The sequence below is a fragment of the Leopardus geoffroyi genome, chromosome E1 (genome assembly GCF_018350155.1).
Source record: "Leopardus geoffroyi isolate Oge1 chromosome E1, O.geoffroyi_Oge1_pat1.0, whole genome shotgun sequence".
Lineage (NCBI taxonomy): Eukaryota > Metazoa > Chordata > Mammalia > Carnivora > Felidae > Leopardus > Leopardus geoffroyi.
Window position 1 is genome coordinate 47,773,030 of NC_059330.1, and position 19,010 is coordinate 47,792,039.

Here is a 19,010-nt window from a genome sequence, read left to right on the forward strand (position 1 = left end):
AGGTGAATTCTCAAAGGGAAAATGTGGGCTTTTGTTAGCAGGAAAAGGAATGGATACTGGGTGGCCAAACAACTAATGATATTAATCTCTTTTATAGGTCAGCAGCAGATTGCAGGAGTTAATGGATTTGGGTTGGAATCTTGGTTTCCCTTGCCTGTGAAGTCACACACTCCCAAGCCCATGTTCCCCACAGGTGGAGGAGTTTGTAGAAAGTTACATACAGTGTTTTATATTCTTTTTATGCAAGTTGGTTGTTTTTAACAGGAAGAGAAAGAATCAAGGCTGATAGGGGGTAGATCTCACAATGGGCGGATGTGATGCTTCTTCCTGTATCGATGTGATTCACGGGACTCATCTCCATTCCCTGGGCCTCCCTGTCCCCATGGGAGAGACTCTTAGAGCTTGGTCACTGTTTGCCCTTGGATCAGGCTGTTCTGGGCAGGCGGTAGGATTGTACGGTGTTGATACAGCTGTGTCTGTATCCTCGACAAGAGTGTCAGCCACACAGTGAGGTGTATGTGGGTGCTGGCCTCTTCCAGGAGTAGTAGTTCCAGATCTCTTACAGTGTATTTTCTATAGTCCATTTTAGCATGGCTGAGACATTGTCTCACTTTGGCAGTTTTTATTTTACCCATGAGAAAGCTTTTTTAACTTCTTCAGAAGGAGGATGTGTAGCTAGGTCCTTCTGTTTTCTGAAAAACCAGAGAAAATAGTTGAATAAGACCTGCTTTGTACTGAGGTCCACACTACAGCTAAGTACCCCTGGTGAGGTTCAGGTAGGACTTGGGGGAGAAACTAATTATTAAGACCTGATTAACAAAGGTTAGTGTGGTAGAAACCTTCACATCCTCTTCTGAGATAGGCACTTGAACCTAATGAATCAGACATTAACTCTTCAAGTTAATTCCCCCTGGAGCTGCTGAAGTTAATAGTTCTGCCCCCAATCTGCTGATGTATTAATGTTTTGAGATATCCCTGGGGAGTATGCTTGGTGGCTGATGTTGACAGGAGTCTTTGTGATCTCCCTTTGTAGCCAGTTTTAGGGGTTGTCTTGTTATCAGTGACACACAAATGTACTTATTTCTCCAGCGGCCATTCTTGCGTAATCATTATCAGTTTATTGAGATGGGTAAAACGGATGAAAATAATTGCTCTGTTAACTAGGTAGTTACGCAGAGTGTTATTTTGTTTACTGTAAATACAGTATTGTATGTTGAGATCAGTGAAGTGATTCTACTTTATGTAAACTGAAAATTTGGAATTTTAGGGAAATAGCCATAGCTGACGCTTCCTGAGCACTTACTGTGTGCTAGGCATTCTTGTAAGTGTTCTACACATGATACTTCACCTGATCCTACATCAACCATAGGAGGTCGGCAGCAGTTATTTGCCAGTTTTGAGGTGAGCAAGTTGGGTGGGATACTGGAGGTTAAGTCACTCGCCCCAGGCTGTGCAGCTCGTGGGTATCTGAGTGAGGGGGCCGGTGAGTTTTGAATGCAAGGCCTCTGGCTCTGCGTCTGTGCTCTGGCTCCCTATGCTCTGTTCTCTCCCTAAGAAAGATTTTAGCTTGTGCATTCTTAGTTTTTCTTTTCTTTTCACTTCTTTTGTAGTATTTTCTAGATGCGGCTGAGAGTTTTACAGGAAAGATTTGCCAATTCTGAGGCCTTTGGCGTCCATGGGTTTATGCATCTACTTTTGCTATTGTCTGGCAAGCCAACGCGAGAAGCTCATTTGTATTGGTAGCTGTCAATCAGGAATGAGCCCCCCCCCCCCCCCCCCCCCCCCCCGGGGACATTTGCTCCGGGCTGGAGATACTTTCAGTTGTCACAAGTTGGGAGGTGCCACTGGCCAGAGATGCTGCTAAATATCTTACAGCACCCAGGACAGCTCTCCCTCGGCAAAGACCTACTCGGACCAAAGTGTCAGTAGCATCATCTGAGGTCTCTATAATCAGTTATTATCTTGTAATGTCGCTATTTTGTCTTCCTTTCTTTAAAGCAAGTCATTCACTTTGCAAGTTTTACTTATTCATTTTGAGAGAGAGACAGACAGACAGAATCCTCAGCGGGCTTCCTACTGTCAGCATGAGCCCAGGGTGGGGCTCGATCTCAGAAGCTGCGAGACCATGAACTGAGCTGAAATCAGGGGTCCCGTGCTTACCCGACTGAGCCACTCAGGTGCCCCTGCACTTTTTGACCTACGAGTATCTCCAAGTTGAAGGGGCCCGGACGGACCTCTGCAGACGTGTGTCATCACGCCCAACTCATTGCCACTGTGTTCTGGGTGCCCGTCCACGGCTTTCTCCCCTCAGCTCTCGCTGTGTGCGGCGCATGGCAGAAGAGCAGGGGAGCCTGGGGCCAGGTGGCCGTCAGAGCTGGAGAGGCGGCAGGAGGCTCGCCGCGGCTGCGGGAAGGAGAGGAGGCGAGAGGGACCGATGAGCACCTGGGGCCGGTGGGTCAGGTGGAAGGTGGGGAAGAGCAGGAGGGCCGGCAAGCGAGGGTGGGGGGCGGGCAGGAAACGCACTCTCCGTGCCTGACTGAGCTGGTGACGGGCGGTCCGCGAGAGTGCTCCCGCGACGCAGTGTCGTGATCGGCGGTCCATGGGGTTGAGGTCCTCTCTGCCCAGGCGTCGTGCTCTCGCCGTGAGCCATCCAGCTGGGGCGAGGCCGGGCTGGCATTCGCAGACTCTCCTCCTCGGACCGCCGTGGTGGTGTCTTCCTGATGGCTGTGCCCGCTTCTCGCCTGTTCGTACGGCACTTCTGCGGGAGAGCCTCCTTCTTCCTGTGACAGCCCATCACGCCCCAGCGCCTGTGGAATAAAGCCCTCCCTTCTTGCGGCCCTTGAGGTCATTCGCGGCTCCTCCGCTTTCCCTGACACACCTGGAGTTTAGGTCACGCGGTTGTTCCTCTTGGTGGTTTCACTTGAGCTCTTCTCTCTGAAAATCCCACGTACGCTCTCCCTGTCATCTCTGCATAGGGAACTCCCGTTCACCTTTCGAGGCCAGCTCATGCCTTGTGGCAGATGGAATAAGTCTTTCTCGGAATTGCTGCTCTTGCCAGAATCGGAGTTGCCTGAGAGCAGCCGTGCTGTGTTCCATCATGGACTTCGGGGCTGCTAGCACAGGGCCCGGCCTCGGGGAATGTTTGCCGAATTGAATGAATAGGCGGTTCAAACTGGCATTTTAGCCAGGTTTTTATGTTGGTGGGAAAAATCCTGCACGGTATAGGTCTTGATTCTCTGCAATCCCAGTCATGGAATTACAATACTGAAATTGGGAGGTTTGGATATGAAGCATTTCTGTACCTTCTGGTTTAAAAAAAACACACACAAAACAGCCTTCATGGTTTGTTGCACCTTGCAGTACTCAAAGTCATGTTTCCTTTATCAATTTGACTCATTTCTACATTTGGTGGTTGGTTGTGTGATCTCGACTTACGGTTGACGTTATGCTTGGATCTTAGTAAAGACTTCATAAAATGTAAAAGAGAAGTATAGATTTTGTAGCATCACAAGCTCAGCTGTGACCTTGATCAGAAGGCTGGTTGAGAGTAACTATTCCGAGAGATAATTAAACCAACGGAGGTAGGAATGAGACTAGAATTGAAAACGAGTGAGATTTTAAAACCTTCTCTGACCTGTCCTTTCTTTCTGTCTTTAGGATTTTTGTCCCTGAGTCATGGAAGACAGAAGAGCTGAGAAGTCATGTGAACAAGCGTGCGAATCACTTAAGAGGCAGGACTATGAAATGACCCTCAAGCACTGCACAGAGGCCCTCCTTTCTCTTGGCCAGTACTCCATGGCCGACTTCACAGGGCCATGTCCACTGGAGATAGAAAGCATCAAAATTGAGAGTCTTCTTTACAGAATCGCCTCGTTTTTGCAACTGGTGGGTAAACACCGTCAATAAGCCAATGCTGAGCCGTGAAAAATGGACTTTTTCATTGAGTGGGGAAAATTGTTGGCCACAATCACCTAAGTCCGGGCTGATGTGGCTAGTGATTGCTGAACATGTTTGACAGCAACAACTGTTTTTACACCTTTAAAATTGTTTAATACAACTTGTTGTATAGCATTTTGGGTTATCCACTCATTCAGCAAATATTGATTGAGTGTATACTATGTACCGGACACTGGTCTAGGTACTTGATAGACATTGGTGGAAAAAAATGATCTTCACGATATTTTTTCTAGCTGGGGGACAGACCCTAAACAGTACATATTACACATAAGTAGACACTTAAGAGTGTTAGAAGGTAGCAGTCTGCTGAAAAAAAAAAGTCATGGCAAGGGAGATTTGGGATATAGGGTTAGGGTTGGGGTTGCAATTTGAAATTGAGTGGTCAGGGTCGGCTTTGCTGATAAGGTGATACGAAGGAGGCAAGGGAGCGAGCCATGTCAAAATCTGGAGGAAGAACATTACAGGCAGAGGCAACAGTCAGTGCGAAGGTTCTGAGGCAGAAGCCTGCCTGGCATATTTGAGAAATAGCTAGGAGACCAGTGTGCTGGAGAAAAGTATGTGAGGGGGAGCGGGCAATGGGGCTGAATCCTGTGGGGCCCTCCAGGTCCCTATAAGGACGTGGTTTTCTTCTACTTAAGTTGGGGAGCTCTTGTTAGGTTTTGAGCAGAGGAATGGCATGATCTGATTTGGCAGGGATTCTTTGGCTTTTATATTGAGGGTAGACTCTGGAGGGGTAAGTGAGGCAGGGGGACTCGGTGGGAAGCTGTTGGAATAATCCAGGCCAGACATGATAGTCACTCGGGCAAAATGGCGGCCGCAGAGAGACTGAGGAGTGGTTTGATTCTGGTTCTAAGTTGAAGGTCGGACTAGTGTGATTTCCTAATACATTGAATGCAGGGAGTGAGAGAGAGAGAGAGCGGTCACAGATTACTTACTTCGATGTTGCTTTGTCTGAGCATTTGGAAAGTGGAGCTTCCTCAACTGAGATGACAAGGCTGTCGGTGGTGCACAGGTTTTGTGGGGCAAGTTGGGAGTTCAGTTTTGGACATCCTGAGTTTGAGATGTCATTTAGATAGCCGGCTGGAGATGTTGAGGAAGCAGTCAGATAGGCAGGGGTGGAGTTTGGGAGAGAGGTCTGGGTCAAAGATACTGACTTAAGAGCTGGGGGCCTGTAGATGACATCTAAAGTCTTGAGCCTGGGTGAGATCACCAAGGGGATGAACGAATGTACATAGAGAAGAGGAGAGGACCGAGGACTCAGTCTTAATGGCACTACGGTGTGAAAAGGTGCAGGAGAAGAAGAGGAACCAGCAAAGCAGCCTGAAGAGCAACCTTGACGTAAAGGAAAACTGAGGGAGGGCCGTGAACCCATAGCCAAGTGAAGAAAGTGGATCCAAGTGAGAGAGTGGTCAGCAGCGTCTGTTGCTGTGAATGTAGTGGTGAGAATTGAGAGGCGACGGAGGTGTGACAGTGCATCTGAATGGGAACGAGTCAGTGTAGACCGCGTGTCTGGCTGGATGCAGTGGAGGTCACTGGAGACCAGCACGAGAGCAGCCTCCGTGGAGTGGCGGTGCACACATCTGACTAAAGACAGTTCGAGGGTCACCGGGAAGGAATTGAAGTCCATGAGTATAGACAGTTCTCGGGGAGTTTTGTCCCAAAGAGGCACAAAAAAGTGAGAGTGGTGACTGGTGGGAGAAGTGAGGTCACAAGAAGGATTTTTTTAAGATGGGTGAAGTAGCCACATGTTTGTTTAAAGGACTGAATCAATGGAAAGCAAAAAAGTCAGTGATGCAGGAGTAGAGGCGGCTTGCCGGAGCGATGTTCTTGAGCGGGTTATAGAGCAGGTCTGCCCCAGCGGTACGCTAGAAAGGGCTCTGGAGGCTGGCCTGGTAACAGGCGGAAGGCAGCGAGTGCGCTGGGAAGCCGGCAGACACGGGGTGACAGTCCTCGGGAACTCTCTTCTCAGGGCTCTGTTTTCTCAGGGGAGTCGTTAGCTGTGCGTGATCGTGAGGGAGGAGGTTCTGGTGGTTTGGAAGTAGAGAAGGTGAGAAGGAGTGTGAGTAATGGACAGGGAAGGACATTATATGGTTGGTAGAGCACATGAGTTAGTTTTGCTCTGTGAATATTAAATTCCAAACATTAATAATCACACTTTGAAACAAAGTTGAGTTTTTGTTTTTGTTTTTGATAAAATCTGTTTTAAGCTGCCCTTGAACGACTTAATTTTATCTTGTATCTTTTATTTTGCAGAAAAACTATGGGCAAGCTGATGAAGATTGTAGGCATGGTATGTTTAAGAATGGGACTGTTTTCTGCTTTGAAAATTTTGAGTTATTTAAATTGAGCAGTGTTTAAGATTTGATTTTTTTATATGCTAATTTCAAGAGAGATTAAAACATTTGAAACCCCCTCACTGTGGTTACTAGTAACTAATGTGGATGACGACTTTCCTGCTCTGATGGATGTACATCTGAACGTTGTTCATCGTCATGAGTGGGAACACTGATAGTGTCCTTTTAATGTTTGTGTGAGTATTTTTAGTCAATAAGAGCCAAATTTTAAGACCTGTAACACACATTGATTAAGATGTTAAGCTTGGATAAATTGAGAGACTTGTCTGTCCATCCTAGAATGTTTTTTTCCCTTCAATAGATGTCCCTTAGAGAAGAGAGCCTGACTGGCATGCTCGTTAGTGCTTTATTTCTGTTTTCTTTGGGCGAGAAATTAACTACAAAGATTTTTGCTCTTTGGGTACCCGTAGAATAGGAATGCTTTCCTTCGTGATTCCTGCCAGTTCACTGGAATGAATCTCAGAGTGAGTGGGAGAAGGGGTACAGTGTGTGGTGGGAAGTTTTGCTTCAATCACAGCTGTGATTTGAATAATAGAATGTTTCGTTTATCCAGAATTTGGGGGAGGGGTGCTGAGGTGTTAAACAGAGGTTAATTTTTTTATTACTCCTTTGTATCAAAACTTTTAAAAGTATTAACTGTTCTTGTTGTAAACCTTAAAAACTATCTGACATACTCCTGTGGCATATTGGACATAATTTAACCGTTCACTGAAGAATGTGAACGCCCTTTAACAAAATCTCTGGACATTTAAAATTACCCACAACAACAACAAAAAATAAAATTACCAGGGAGCCAAATAACAATAAGTCAGATAATATAGAGGAATATGAAGAAGGGAATCATTTCCCCTTTTTATCCCATCTGAAGAAATCATGGTTATTACCTTGCTGTATCTTTGGTATCTTTCTCTATAGTGATAAACACAAATGCCTAAAATATGTAGATAGGGGTTTTCCTTTAAAAATTAAAAAAGATTCATGTGATCAGTACAAAGCAGATTGCTTTCTTACATACCAACAGATCATAGATAGGTGTCTTTCTTTTTTTAAATTTCTGTTTTTATTTATTTTTTTAAAGTTTATTTATTTATTTTGAGAGAGAGAGACATAGCGAGCGGGGAAGGGGCAGAGAGAGAGAGGGAGAGAGGATCCCAAGCAGCCTCCGCACTGTCAGTGCAGAGCCTGATGTGGGGCTCGAACTCATGAACCGTGAGATTATGATGTGAGCCAAGATCAAGAGTCAGACACTGGACCGACTGAGCCACCTGGGTACCTGTCATGGATATCTTTCTAAGTTTCTCCAGTTCCAATTACTGCTTAATATTCCATACTATAAATGTCTTCCTGTTTCCTCAAAACTTCTCGTATCGGTAGGCATTCAGGTGGTTCTTGTGTCCTCGTTTGTCATTATAGTCCATCCTGTAATAAAAACATATTCTTCTTTAGTGTTGCTAGTTTCTGTAGGATAGTCTTAAAAGTTGGATGTCTGGGTTAAAATTGTATACTTACAGTTTTGTTTTGTTTTGTTTTGTTTTTTTAATTTTTTTTTTCAACGTTTATTTATTTTTGGGACAGAGAGAGACAGAGCATGAACGGGGGAGGGGCAGAGAGAGAGGGAGACACAGAATGGACGCAGGCTCCAGGCTCTGAGCCATCAGCCCAGAGCCTGACGTGGGGCTCGAACTCCCAGACCGCGAGATCGTGACCTGGCTGAAGTCGGACGCTTAACCGACTGCGCCACCCAGGCGCCCCTGTATACTTACAGTTTTAACAGACGCTGTCAGATTAGTTCAGGTGCACACACCCACCAGCAGCACATGCGTATGGCCCTGCCGTGTAATCACACGGACACTGGAACCTGCCAGTCTTGATGTTTTGCCAACCTCACGTGTGAGAAATGGACACTCTTTCTTTAATTTTCACTCCCTTGAGGATTAGTGAGGTGGAATACAGTCTTCTCATCTTGGAGACGTACAAAGTCCCAGAAGGTTAAATGGCTTGTGAGAAGTCACAGGAGAGTAAATGCTATTGGTGAAGGAGCATACGGAAAAGGTTGCATTTTTCTGTTGTTTCATTTAGCAGGTTTTTAAAAAAAAAATTTTTTTTTTTAACGTTTATTTATTTTTGAGGCAGAGAGAGACAGAACATGAATGGGGGAGGGGCAGAGAGAGAGAGAGAGAGAGACACACACAGAATCGGAAGCAGGCGCCAGGCTCCGAGCCATCAGCACAGAGCCCGACGCGGGGCTCGAACTCACGGACCGCGAGATCATGACCTGAGCTGAAGTCGGACGCTTAACCGACTGAGCCACCCAGGCGCCCCTCATTTAGCAGTTTTAAAGTTAGATACTACTTTACAACTACTGAATTACTAAAATAAGTGTTTAACCAGCAATCTTTTGGAGGTGATGGATATGTTTATATGTTTACTACCTGCATTGTGATGATAATAACATGCGTGAATACGTATATACAAACTCACCAGATTGTATACATTAATTATACGCAGTTTTTGTATACCAATCACACCTCTATGATGTTGGGGGAGAAAAGTTTAACCAATATCTAGGATAAAGTCATAATGAAATAAATATACTCTTGTGTTGGTGGAGTGTGAAGCAGAATGCAGCTTGGTAATATGCTTATACCCTTCGACCCACTAATCTCATTTCTGGGATGCTATCCCAAGTAAATAATCCAAAAGAAAGAAGAAATTGTATGTGGAATGGTGTTCATTGCAGTGCTGTGTGTAAAAGTGAAAAATCAGTTAGCTTCCAGTAATGGAGGAGTTCTTTTAATGAAATTCTATGCATTCCTTGTTACCATCTATGTGATACGGAAGCACATGGAAAATGCTTGCTAAGATGCCAGAACAGTGTATCTAGTTGTTCACTTGAAACAGACACTCGGGAAGATTAGCCAAGTTTATATGTATGTATTGCTAGTTGTAGAGTTCTGCTAGTAGATGAATTTTTTTTTCTTTTTCAACTTTTGGTAACATTATGTAAAATAAAATACCATGGTCAGGCAGTGAGTTAGTAATAAAAAGCAAGTCAAGAACCTCAGTCTGTTAATTATTATACTACTTTGTAATGCCGGAGAACTGTTCGTATCCTAGCGGCCCCAACCTTACGTTTGCCGTCGTAAGTATTACGTAATACAGTATATCTTTTTTTTTTTTTTAAGTTTATTTATCTATTTTGAGAGAGCACGAGCAGAGGAAGGGCAGAGAGAGAGAGGGAGACAGAGGATCCCAAGTGGACAGTGTGGAGCCCCATGCGAGACTCTATGCCATGAACTGGGAGATCCTGACCTGAGCTGAAATAAGAGTCGGACACCTAACTGACTGAGCCATATTGTTTTGACATCTGTTCCCTTACCGTGAGGCTGTCAGTTTGCATTCCTTGCAACTCTCAACGTGCCCTGTTGTAACTACCTCCTCCCCCTTTCCATTTGCTGCTTCTGACCTTCTGATTTCACTTTCTCAGGCAGGGTTAGGAAAGCAGGCAGGCAGTCTTGGTTATAGAATTAAAAAACATGAAAAGTTGTTTTGTATTACGAAGAAATTAAAATACATAGGAAAATAGAACAGATAGTTTAATAAGCATTCATATTCTCAGATTGTAACATTTGACCATATTCACTTTTTTCTGACATATTTAAAAATAGTGCTAGGCATCGTGATATTTACCCCTAGCCACGTTAGTATTCATCTCTAAAAAATAAGGCCATAAATGCATAACATTATTATTATTAACAAATAAAATGGGCAGTAATTCCCTATAGTTTTGTGAGGCTGAGCCTCGCTTTGGGCTCTGTGCTGGCAGTGCAGAGCCTGTTTGGGATTCTCTCTCTCCCTCTCTCTCTCTGCCCTTCCCCTCATGCTTTGTCTCTCTCAAAATAAATAAATTTTAAAAAATTGACAGTAATTCCCTAATATTACCTAAAACCCGCTCTCTAATCAAATTTACTTGGTTGTCCCCAAAATATTTTTTATGGCTGATTTATTTCCAAGCCAAGAACTAAATTAGAATCATAATTTTTTTTTTAAAGTTTACTTATTTTGAGGGAGAGTATGAGCACATCCAACTTCGGGAGGGAAGGACGGAGTGGGAGAGAGAATCCCAAGCAGGCTTTGTGCTGTCAGCGCAGAGCCTGATGTAAGGCTTGATCTCACGAACCGTGAAATCATGACCTGATCTGAAATCAAGAGTGGGGTGCTTAACTGACTGAGCCACCCAGGCGCCCTGCCTTTTCTTTTTATTGATGATTTCCTTTGCGGTGCAAAAGCTTTTTATTTTGGTGTAGTCCCAATAGTTTACTTTTGCTTTTGTTTCCCTCGCCTGAAGAGACAGACCTAGAAAAATGTTGCTGAGGCCGATGTCAAAGAGATTACTGCCTGTGTTTTCTTCCAACAGTTTTATGGTTTCACTTCTTTTAGGTATTTAATCCATTTTGAGTTTGTTTTTGTGTATGGTATAAGACAGCGGTCCAGTTTCATTCTTTTGCTTGTAGCTGTCCAGTTTTCCCAACACCATTTACTGAAGAGACTCTGTTTTCCCCATTGTATATTCTTGCCTCCTTTGGTATACATTGAGCATTTTGGAAAAATACCTTGATTAGGCCTAGCATTTCAATAAGAGATTTAATTAGTTAATGTTTATTTTTGAAAGAGAGAGTGTGAGCAGGGAGGGGCAGAGAGGGAGACAGAGGATCCAAAGTGGGCTCTGTGCTGACAGTCGCGAGGTCACTGCGGGGCTTGAACCACGAACCCTGAGATCATGACCTGAGCCAAAGTCGGACGGACACTCAACTGACAACTGACCCAGCCACCCAAAGATTTTAAAAATAACTAAGGACTTGATGAAACACCCTGATATGGTGATGTGACTGAAAACATACAGAATCATACCACTCACTGTACTTAAGGCTTATTTTATTTTTTTTTTATTTTTTTTTTATTTTTTTAAATTTTTTTTTTTCAACGTTTTTATTTATTTTTGGGACAGAGAGAGACAGAGCATGAGCGGGGGAGGGGCAGAGAGAGAGGGAGACACAGAATCGGAAACAGGCTCCAGGCTCTGAGCCATCAGCCCAGAGCCCGACGCGGGGCTCGAACTCACGGACCGCGAGATCGTGACCTGGCTGAAGTCGGACGCTTAACCGACTGCGCCACCCAGGCGCCCCACTTAAGGCTTATTTTAAATCACCTTTCTCACTGTATGTAATTTAAAGAAGGGGAATTACATTTTAATTGTTGATTGTCTCCTTTTGATAGCCAGAGGCTATTTTGTGGAAACAGTTGAATGACTGTTCCTTTAATATTAGTTTCTGGTCTAAAATATTTCAAGTAATACATATTACAGAAACTAAAGATAGAGAAGGGGTAGAGACCTGAGTATAGCAGCAGAGGTAAGACTTTGAGGTCTCCTCCTTGGTAACTCAGTAGACAGGAAGGAGTGGTTCAGTTTGGGAACAGTTGTGTGCTTACAGTAAAATCTTACAGATAGTTGGTGGGAAGAGAATTTTTCTGTAAGGCGTTGTAACATATTTACAATTGCTCAAGGTTAGATTACACTTTTTTGTTTTAATCTTTTCGTAGCTTATTTATTTATTTTGAGAGAGAGCGAGCACAGGCAGGGGAGGGGCAGAGAGAAGGAGAGACAGAATCTCAAGCAGGATCTGCACTGTCAGCACAGAGCCTAGTGCGGGGCTCGAACCCATGGACCACAAGATCATGACCTGAGCTGAGATCAAGAGTCGGACACTCAACTGACTGAACCACCCAGGCGTCCCGATTACACTTTTTAAAAATGAATTTTACTTAAGAAATTTTTACGTATTTTTGAGAGAGAAAGCGCAAGCGGGGGAGGGGCAGAAAGAGAGGGGGACAGAGGATCCGAAGCGGGTGACAGCAATGAGCCTGATGTGGGGCTCAGATTCACGAACTGTGAGATCATGACCTGAGCTGAATGTGGACACGCAACTGACTGAGCCACCCAGGTGCCCTTAGGTTACATTCTTAATGTTCTCTCTTTTGGCAAGTTCCATTATTATAGCTAAGGCAAGTTTAATAATACATGAGGCTGTATTTCGTTTTCTTTCAAGCCTTTTCAAGATATTACAGATAATAAGGGACCAGGTTGGCATATTGCAGTTTAATCTCGTTATATGATACAAAAGCAGGAGAGTTTTTTTATGTATAATTGTTGACTGTTTTTTTGCGACAGTTCTTTATGTGGGATCCTGCAAGACAAACTGCATTGCATTTTAGGGCAACGGTTAGAAAAAAGTACATCAGTACTGATTCTTGTCTAAAAAAGGGAGAGAAAGAAAAAAAGGAAACGTAATTTTGATAAATATTGAGGCCTTCAAACATGAGTGCAATGCAAGAGCTTTTGCACAGTAAAATTCAGCAAACACCTTGTATGAAATTAAATATCTAGGGGCGCCTGGGTGGCGCAGTCGGTTAAGCGTCCGACTTCAGCCAGGTCACGATCTCGCGGTCCGGGAGTTCGAGCCCCGCGTCAGGCTCTGGGCTGATGGCTCAGAGCCTGGAGCCTGTTTCCGATTCTGTGTCTCCCTCTCTCTCTGCCCCTCCCCCGTTCATGCTCTGTCTCTCTCTGTCCCAAAAATAAATAAACGTCGGAAAAAAAAAAAAAAGAAAAAAGAAACTAAATATCTGTAAAAGGCTTCGTAAAGTATCATGTGATTTAATATTCTTTAAACATGACATAATCACCTGAGGTTGAAATATTCTTACATATTTTTCGTTTTCCTGAAACGTTCTTCAGCTTTTGACAACTAGTTTCTTAGGACCCAATTACTGGAAAGGAACTAGGATATTTCCTTAGCAGCACTCAGTACTGCTTTATAATTTTTACAAGGGGAGGGTAACATCTAGGGGACTCTTACGAGGAGACTGCTAGTCTCCTACTTGACATAATTAACACAGTTCATCTTTACTGTAGCCTTATTAGGTAGCTCCCGTCACCTCCATTTTACAGGGGAGGAAGCAGGCTTAGCGAAGGTAAATAGTTCAGCCCTTAGTAGGACTGACTTTTCTTCAGAGCATTATATTTGCAGTGTATTATTTGATCCTTACAACAAACTTACCCGTTTCTGTTTTACAGGTGATCACACTGAGGGCCAGAGAGCTAAAGTGCCTTTGCCAACGGTCCTGTTCGTTTTCAAATATAATTTATTGTTCAATTGCCATACAGCACCCAGGGCTCAGCCCAACAAGTGCCCTCCTCAGTGCCCATTCCTCCCTTCCCCCGCCCCCCGCCACCGTCCACCCTCAGTTTGTTTCTGTATTTAAGGGTGTCTTGTGGTTTGCCTCCCTCACTCCCAATGGTCCTAATTAAATAGTTTTAGGAATAGTAAGAGCTGAGGGAGACATAGACTTACTGGGGAATCTTACAAGATGTTCAAGATATTCTTCACCATACTCTGTTGGAGTTAACCACTTACAGGAATTACCCAGGGACAGTTGGGTAGATCTGTAATGTGGAGGGAGCAAGACAGCAGGTTGGCCCGCACTAAAAGTAATTGAATGAAAGCTTAACTACAGAGAGACTGCAACTTTCAATTTAGTAGTCTGCTTTAATAAAAGTATAGGCATAAGGATGTTTATTGCAGTGTTAGTTTCAATAGTTAAAAATTGGAATTGTTCTGGAGCTACGGAGTAGTGAAATAAATTGATAAATCTACTTGATGGAACACTGGATGGACAATAATACGATAAACACAAACCCTCAGAACATGGAAGATCTTGAATATGTGAAGGGGAGATAAAGCAGAATACAGACTGTTATGTTTATATCAGTTATAATCATGTAAAAAATTATGTAAATATTGATAAAAATTGGAAGAGAACGTAAGTAAGTGAATACAGTCTGTGTAGTTGAGTGATGGACCTATGGGGAATTTTTATGTAGAGTTTTATTAGTGTTGTTATAATGTTATTTGTTGTAATGGAAAAATTGAACAATATAACGAAAAGATATGTTCAGTACAACCAAAATAAATACATTATGAGCAGACCTGATAGACTTTAAATATGTAGTATATTATACTGATACTTAAACATTTCCTTGGAAATAATTAGAAAAAAATGCAGTTTCCAAAATATTTTATTCCAGCAAATTATTTTCTTGCAAAGGAAGCTAAAGTGTGTACAAACTAAAAATAGAGTCTTGGACTTAGCAGTGAAGAGAAAGATACAGATTGTTTTACTAGTTGAGCCGTTACAGTTGCTGTGAGAAATCATCTCAAATGACGTGGCATAAAAATGAGTATATTCTGTATTGTTCTAAATATGTGCTCTTGTGATTGTATTAAATCTGTAAACACTTGCAAGCAATTTGATTAGCATTTGCTATGGCCATGTGACATTTGGGTTCTTAGTTAATCTTGCTGGTTTTGATGAAAGCGAATTCTTACCTGCTTAGGAATACCACCTGTTGAGTTTTGTAGTTTCTGTTCTTATGCATTTTAAGTGTCACTGTGGAAAATGTGGAAATTTTATTCAGAGAATGTTTCTGCCATTTAATATCCCTCATTTACCCAGCTGTCATAGGTTGAACGGTATTTTTCACTCTAGAGAGAGCTTTGAGGTTAGTTCTGCCTGTGATTCTTCGTGTGATCCTACTGATTGTAGGCTGGAGTGAGTTCGATATGTGGACTGTCTTATGTTCTTTCATTAATTTATTTTTTTTAAAATTATTTATTTATTTTTAGAGAGATAGGGCACACGAGCAGAGGAGGGGCAGAGAGAGAGAGGGAGAGAGAATCCCAAGCAGGCTCCATGCTGTCAGCTCTGAGCCTGACATGGGCCTTGATCCCATGAACTGTGAGATCATGACTTGAGCCAAAATCAAGAGTTGGATGACTAACCGACTGAGCCACCCAGGTCCCTGTGTTCTTGTCTTTATGCATGTCTTGGACAGAACAGAAACATCACTGCTTTCCTCTAGTACTTGAATTTTTTTTTTTTTTTTTAAGTTTTTATTTATTTTGAAAGAGAGCAGGCAAGGGGCAGAGAGAAAAGGAGAGAATCCCAAGCAGACCCTGAGCTCTCAGCACGAAGCCCAACATGGGGCTCAAACCCACGAGCACAAGATCAAGACCTGAGCTGAAATCAAGAGTTGGACGCTTAACCGACTGAGCCACCCAGGCGCCCCTTGAAGTTGTTCTTTTAGCATATAAGTAGTCATCCTTGTGATAGTGTGCTAACATTATAATCAGGAAAATGTATGTATCGAGTGTTACGTGGTTAATGCTGGCTATTTCTTCCTGACAGTGCTGGGGGAAGGCCTGGCCACGGGAGATGGTGCCTTCCAGGCAGTGCTTTGCTGCATGCAGCTGAAAGGAAAGCTCCAGCCTGTATCCAACATTCTTGCCAAGTCGCTGACAGGAGAGTCCCTGGTACGTTGATGAGCTCCGATTCTGAATGTCCGAAACGGATCCATTCATTTAACTCCTAAGGCGTGTGGTGGGAAGAAGCAGTTCAGTCTGTGCTTTCCTCTTACTTCCTCCTATTGGAAATCAAAGTTTCTGTTCAACAAACTGATGCTTAATCGTTGTATTCTTGTAGTAACTTGTGATACTATATATAAGAATTGCAGGTACTTTTTAAAACTGTGAAACTATCAGATAATGATTTTCTTTAAAGATTTATTTTTTTTAAGATAGTTTTTGTTTTTTAATGTTTATTTTTGAGAGAGAGAGCGCGTGAGCAGGGGAAGGCAGAGAGAAGGGGAGACATAGAATCCTAAGTAGGCTCCAGGCTCTGAGCACAGAGCACAGAGCCCAATGTAGGGCTTGAACTCATGAACCATGAGATCATGACTTGAGCTGAAGTCAGATGCTTAACCAACTGAGCCACCCAGGTACCCCAGATTTTTTTTATTTTTAAGTAATTTCTGTATCCAGCGTTGGGCTCCAACTCATAACCCCAAGATCAAAAGTCACCTGCTGCACTGAGCAAGCCAGCTAGGCACCCCCAGATGATTTTCTTTAAAGATATAATTTAATAAAACCTGGGAATATTTGGGGGATGATTCGATTCATTTCATTTCATTTCATTTCATTTCGTTCCGTTCCGTTCCGTTCCGTTCCGTTCCATTCCATTCCATTCCATTTCATTTCATTTCATTTTTTAAGTAAGCCCTAGGCTCAATGTGGGGCTTGAACTGTGAGATCAAGAGTCATGTGCTGTATGGATTGAGTCAGCCAGGCTCACCCCTTATTTTGGGGTTTTAAAATGCTTCTGTCAACTTGTGATTATACAGGGTTCTTAAATTCAATCATTTGTTTTATAAAATGTTTAAATTTATCTAAAGTAATAATTCTATTTCTGAAGATGTTCATGTGTGTAAGTTAATATTCCACTCTGACCATTCTGATGGAATGATCTAATTCTATTCAGACTTTGGGATAAATTTTATTTTTAAGTTTGTTTATTTTGAAAGAAAGAGCTCACACATGAGCAGGGGAGGGGCAGAGAGAGAGGGAGACACATATAATCCCAAGCAGGCTCCGTGCTATCAGCACAAAGCCTGACACGGGGCTTGATCTCACAGATGGTGAGATCATGACCTGAGCCAAAATCAAGAGTCTGATGCTTAACAAACGGAGCCACCCAGCCACTCAGGATAAAGTTTTTATGTAGCATTTTCTAGAGTTTTTGTTTGGTTTTGGTTGAGATAATTGAAAGACAGCATTTTGGAACTTTAGAGTTGCCAATGTGTAGAAATTGGAAGAAATATTTTAAAACTTTTTTTCATCAGTTGGTTACTGTTATAAAATTTGTGGATATTTCTGAGAAATCAGTGCAAAACAGTGAAAGCCAGCATGAATTCTCTGTACCTCATTTAGTCATCTGAATCGGTATATATTGTGAAAACCTGGAACAAAGTTGTGTTTTCACTGCAAATAAATATATTTGGCTGGGAAAAAAAAGAAATTAGGAAAGTACTTGGTATACTGCTGAGTATAATGTAATGACCCATCTCAGGAGGTAATAGAGTTTTTTTCTGAGGGATTACTGTGCAGTGAATTGTTTAATTGGTTTAACATTGGTTTTTGATTTCACCAAATTTACAAGTGGATATAAAGCTAAACTGTATTACTAATCCAGCAAAATTGTGTAGGTATTTAGTTCTAAATAGATGATAAAGAATATATCTCTTATTATTAAGGTAATTCTATCCTTTTAAAAACATTTTTTATTTAGTTTTTATTTATTTACTTTTTAATTTACATCCAAGTTAGTTAGCATACAGTGCAACAGTGATTTCAGGAGTAGTTGCCTTAATGCCCCTGACCCATTTAGCCCATCTCCCCTCCCACAACCCCTCCGGCAACCCTCTGCTTGTTTTCTGTATTTAAGAGTCTCTTATGTTTTGTCCCCCTTCTTGTTTTTATATTCTTTTTGCTTCCCTTCCCTTATGTTCATCTAAGGTAATTCTATCCTTAAGGAAGTTTTCTGTATAAGTTTAGCATATTACACAGTTTAACCTGTGGGTAGAAGTATTTGCTTTTATATCTAAGTGAAATTTGAACTTCAGAAGAGTGAATATTTTGCCTGTTTTTCTTCAACTGCTTTATTAATGAACTATTTTTAAAGTGCTATGATCATTTTATGTGAGTCTGAGTCACGGGTAACTGATCGAGTTCACCATTTTTTAAATACAAGTCCATTAGTTTTAGGGGGTAAAAAGCTCAAAGTTTAGGTTTATTCTTCTCTTTGCTCATGGAATCTTGCTTTCTGGTGATGCCCATTGTGAATACTTTATTGAATTGATTTTAAACTCATACAAGGTGAATACAGTGTTTTATTAGCCACACTGTATATTTTGTCCTGTTAACTTTTTTTAACCTTCCTTGTAGCTGGTTAGCTTTATTATAACTAATGGTAGTGGGTAGATGAGTATAATATTGTCTTTTTACAGATAAACCTTAGAAACAGCGGAGGAATTGACTTACGCGCTCAGAGCAAAGAACTAATATACTAACTAGGTTTTGCCTTTTTCATTCACCTTTTTCAGAATGGGATGGTAACAAAAGATTTGACAAGACTGAAAACACTTCTCACAGAAACAGAGGTAAGACTATTTCAGTGGATTTCTTTGAAAAGAGTTTAACTCAATCTGGCTAGTAAGTGTTCTGTATTAACATTGGAAAATCTTTGGGCATCGGCCAAGAACAAGGCTACAGGTGGGGTAGTGGATCCCCTTGGCCTTCTTCTGTAGCCCAGCTTGGTCACATCCCAGGAACCCTGCTGCTTCTCATGTTTCCTCTGAACCTGGGTCTTCCATTCCTAATTCTTGTTAGTAGTCTGTGGCCAACAAATGGAAGGATGGTTGGGAAATTTTAGTGCTTAAATATGTCTGGCTGTTAAGAAAATACTGTCATTAAAAATGTCAAGCTTTTTTTTCTTTTTTTTTTTAATAAGTTTCCTTTTTTTTTTTTTTTTTTTTAAGTTCATTTATTTTGAGGGAGAGAGAGGGAGTAGGGGAGGGGCAGAGAGAGAGAGAATCCCAAGCAGGCTCCATGCTGCCAGTGCAGAGATTGATGCAGGGGTCGAACTTGTGAACCTCAAGATCATGACCTGAGGCGAAGCCAAGCATTGGACACTTTACCAACTGAGGTACCCAGGCGCCCCTCAAGCACCCCCCCCCCTTTTTTTTTAACC

At 42.3% G+C, this 19,010-nt stretch overlaps 1 protein-coding gene across 7 annotated transcripts in view; it reads left to right on the forward strand.

The window, feature by feature from the left end:
- The window catches only part of HELZ (helicase with zinc finger), a 163,994-nt gene that overhangs the window by 21,229 nt on the left and 123,755 nt on the right, over window positions 1-19,010 (forward strand). For all 7 annotated transcript variants that reach the window (XM_045489482.1, XM_045489478.1, XM_045489479.1 and 4 more), the window contains 4 exons: window positions 3,658-3,885; window positions 6,211-6,247; window positions 15,615-15,739; window positions 18,364-18,420. In XM_045489482.1, the coding sequence (XP_045345438.1) occupies window positions 3,676-3,885; window positions 6,211-6,247; window positions 15,615-15,739; window positions 18,364-18,420 (429 nt within the window). In that variant the 5' untranslated portion in view covers window positions 3,658-3,675. The remainder of the gene's footprint in view (window positions 1-3,657; window positions 3,886-6,210; window positions 6,248-15,614; window positions 15,740-18,363; window positions 18,421-19,010) is intronic.